General features: G+C 38.1%; 1 protein-coding gene across 1 annotated transcript in view; it reads right to left on the reverse strand.

The window, feature by feature from the left end:
* Window positions 1–1,145: 1,145 nt before the first annotated feature.
* Window positions 1,146–3,609, reverse strand: part of LOC107570210 (WD repeat-containing protein 1-A-like) — a 26,090-nt gene continuing 23,626 nt past the window's right edge. Inside the window, exons 12-13 of the mRNA XM_016256416.1 lie at window positions 1,536–1,680; window positions 1,146–1,456 (exon numbers count right to left, since the gene is read on the reverse strand). Of these exons, the coding sequence (XP_016111902.1) occupies window positions 1,350–1,456; window positions 1,536–1,680 (252 nt within the window). The 3' untranslated portion in view covers window positions 1,146–1,349. The remainder of the gene's footprint in view (window positions 1,457–1,535; window positions 1,681–3,609) is intronic.

The following is a 3,609-nucleotide window of genomic DNA, read 5'->3' on the forward strand; positions in this document are numbered from 1 at the left end:
CACTTTCCGAACATAACAATGGTTCTTAATTAAAGGGACACCATTTCTCGAAATGATAAAATGGTTTCGGTGGATGTAATATGACACTGGTGGGTGTGGCCTCGCCTCAAAGGAGTGTCATGGTGAAAGGTAGACATAGGATTTTTATTTGTAAATTATAAGGTTGCTTATTAAATGTAAACATTATTGTGACAGTTGCTGTTTTATTCAATACTGCCATCAACAGGGAATGAAATGCAAAATTTAGTTTTCTTGTAAGGCGTTTAAATATTGCTGGCCCACTTTGGCTGAATGTGTCAGATAAAGTGGGTCAGAGGAATTCAGGTAAAGTGGGCCAACCTTTAACCTTTAGTAATTATACCCAAATTCATTAAATAAGTTGACTTTCACTGGTAATTTTATTGTTGACATTTATAATTTACTTTTTCAGAAAACAGAAATGAGACTGCAGTCAGAGATGGAAGAAAGGAAAGAGAGAACAGAAGGAAAGATCCTCGAGGCTATGTAATACAGTGCTAAGAATATCGTGAGAAGAAACCCAAAACTTATAACCTCCATTGTGCACCATGTTTGACAATCACTAAACCATGAAAACACACCTCGTTCTTATGTTTATTTTCATTCAAATTCTTAATTTTCGATTATAAAAAAACTAAACCGGTGCAAAAGTCTGGAAATGCAAATATTGATACACTTCAATTTTGATACACTTTTCAGAAGTTATTTTACTTGTCAAGTGTCTTGATTTAAGAATTGTGCTGGAGAACAAGACAAAAGTACCGAGCAAGAACATCATTTCTTGCAGTGTAGTGTGTTTTCTGTATTTGCAGCTGAAATGGTGCGTGTTTTTCTCAGGTTCACCTGTATTTGTGAATCAGTTGTAAGAAACCGGACAGGAGAAGAAAGTGCATAAAAAGTGTTTTATTATCATTATTAATATAATTATGTATCACATCCACCCAATGAAAAAAACGAACCAGAGACATCCAATCAAAAACATAGTAAATAAACATCACGTGAGGGTTACAAGAGAGCAAAATACTGTCACACACACACACACACACACAGTTCTGCAATTGCTCCCTAATGTCCCTCCTCAAGAAGGAAGAGTAGCTCACGGCCAATCAGGGCTCAGGAACACCTCGTGAACTCTGACCCCTGCGTCTGGAATGCCACATGACAGAGATTCTGGTCACATATGTGTGTGTGTGTGTGTCTGTGTCTGTGTCTGTGTCTGTGTGGAAGGTCAAGTGCTCGATGCCTGTCTTTCCACACAGTTTTCAGTGGAGAGAAGCGAGAGAAAACCGAGGAAGAGCAAGAGAAAGACAGCGAGAGCGTTCCTGCTGGGTTTAGATTCTGAGAGTCCACTGTTTGACGCAGGCATCGTGGGACGTGGTGACGAGTGTGTTTGTGTTGAGCCAGGTCAGACCGCTGACGTGATGCAGCCGGTGGGCGTCTGCAGACACACACACACACACACACACAGATCAGGAGCGGTTCTCACTGAGGCGTGCAGAGATGCTCGCGGTCATTACCTGGGATTTTGATCCTCTTGTCAGGATCGCTGACGGTCCACACATAGAGCATCATGTCCATGCCGCCGGTGGCGAAGTGCTCGTTATCAGGTGACCAGGACAGACAGACCACCTTCGCGTGATGACCGTAGAACTCGCTCTTCTCCTGGAACACATCCACATGAGTCAAACTACAGCTGCACCATTCTGCATACTTTTCTCTTGTCTAAAATGTGTCCCTGGAGCACAAAAGCAGTGTTGAGTCGCTGGGGGATATTTGTAGCAATAGCCAACAATACATTGTATGGGTCACAATTATACATTTCTCTTTTATGCCAAAAATCATTAGGATATTAAGTAAAGATCATGTTCCATGAAGATATTTAGTACATTTCCTACCGTAAATATATCAAAACTTAATGTTTGATTAGTAATATGCATTGCTAAGAACTTCATTTGAACAACTTTAAAGATGATTTTCTCAATATTTAGATTTTTTGCACCCTCAGATTCCAGATTTTCAAATATTGTCCGATCCTAACAAACCATACATCAACGCAAAGCTTATTTATTCAGCTTTCAGATGATGCATAAATCTAAATTTTAAAAAAAATTGACCCTTATGACTGGTTTTGTGCTCCAGGGTCACATATATGAGATCACGATTAGGAACTAAACAAAATAATGTGACAAAATATTATTGCTGCAGTCTATTTAAAAGGGTTTAGTTCATTTGAATGAATTATTAAACATTTTAATATACATGTATTTAAAATATAATATATAGAATACACCCATTTTTAATATTAAAATTATGAAAAATGGTTTGAATGAATGATTCAATGACTCATTACTGGATGAATCAGTGTTTTTGAACGAATCTCTTGAATGAATGATTCAATTGCTGCGTCTCAATGTGCCTACTTATACTACACCCTTAAAGTATGTACTCTTTTGGTGAAGAAAAAGTGCACACTTTTGAGTGTGTAGTAGAAGAGCAGGCAAGCTTTGGGACAAACTATCACGTCACACAACTGCGTCTTTAACGGACGCTCTGTCTCATAATTACACGCACACGGTCACTGTAAACTGACCCGTCAATCATCTCGTCACAGTTAACATCCTCCACATTGCATTTAATTTACCTTCCTACCGTACTGGAGAGAAAAGTAGCTCGTGATCTGCCAGCCGCGGGTCTTTCACACTGAGAAATCTGCTCATATTTTATGCATAATGATGCATTTAAAAGTTAATGACCGAACTGATGTTTATAAAAGTTTACATTACTGTTGCAAATGAAATATAACAAAGATAACATAAAATAAATATATTTTTAACCAGGTTAAATGTTGATTATTAGTAACTCAAACCCCTTTTTCTAAGCCTCTCTACCTAACCGCCGGTCGCGCACATCCACCATATTTGTAGGTTTTTTTTAACGCATTTTATTCATGTTTGTAGTTCTGGACAGAATCCTTCACCAAAGCGCAATGGATTATGGGCAATATCAGCCATTAGAGTGTGCACGGATCCACACTTCAAAAATCGACATGAAATAGTAGACCATCCATGGACTTTTGGCATACTCTTTTCATGCTTTGGGACACACTTATTCTAATCTCACATACTATTTAGGACGGATAGTATGAACATTGAGACGCAGGGAATAACTCGTTACTGGATGAATCAGCGTTTTTTTAACAAATCTCTTGAATGAATGAATCAGTGAGTCGTTACTGGATGAATCAGCGTTTTTGAACAAATCTCTTGAATGAATGAATCAGTGACTCGTTACAGGATGAATCAGCGTTTTTGATCGAATCTCTTGAATGAATGAATCAGTGACTCATTACTGGATGAATCAGCGTTTTTGATCGAACCTCTTGAATGAATGAATCAGTGACTCGTTACAGGATGAATCAGCGTTTTTGAACAAATCTCTTGAATGAATGAATCAGTGACTCGTTACAGGATGAATCAACGTTTTTGAACAAATCTCTTGAATGAATGAATCAGTGACTCGTTACTGCATGAATCAGCGTTTTTGAACGAATCTCTTGAATGAATGATTCAATGACAAACACATTTTTAACAG

Source organism: Sinocyclocheilus grahami, unplaced genomic scaffold, assembly GCF_001515645.1.
Source record: "Sinocyclocheilus grahami isolate Dianchi unplaced genomic scaffold, SAMN03320097.WGS_v1.1 scaffold1427.1, whole genome shotgun sequence".
NCBI lineage: Eukaryota > Metazoa > Chordata > Actinopteri > Cypriniformes > Cyprinidae > Sinocyclocheilus > Sinocyclocheilus grahami.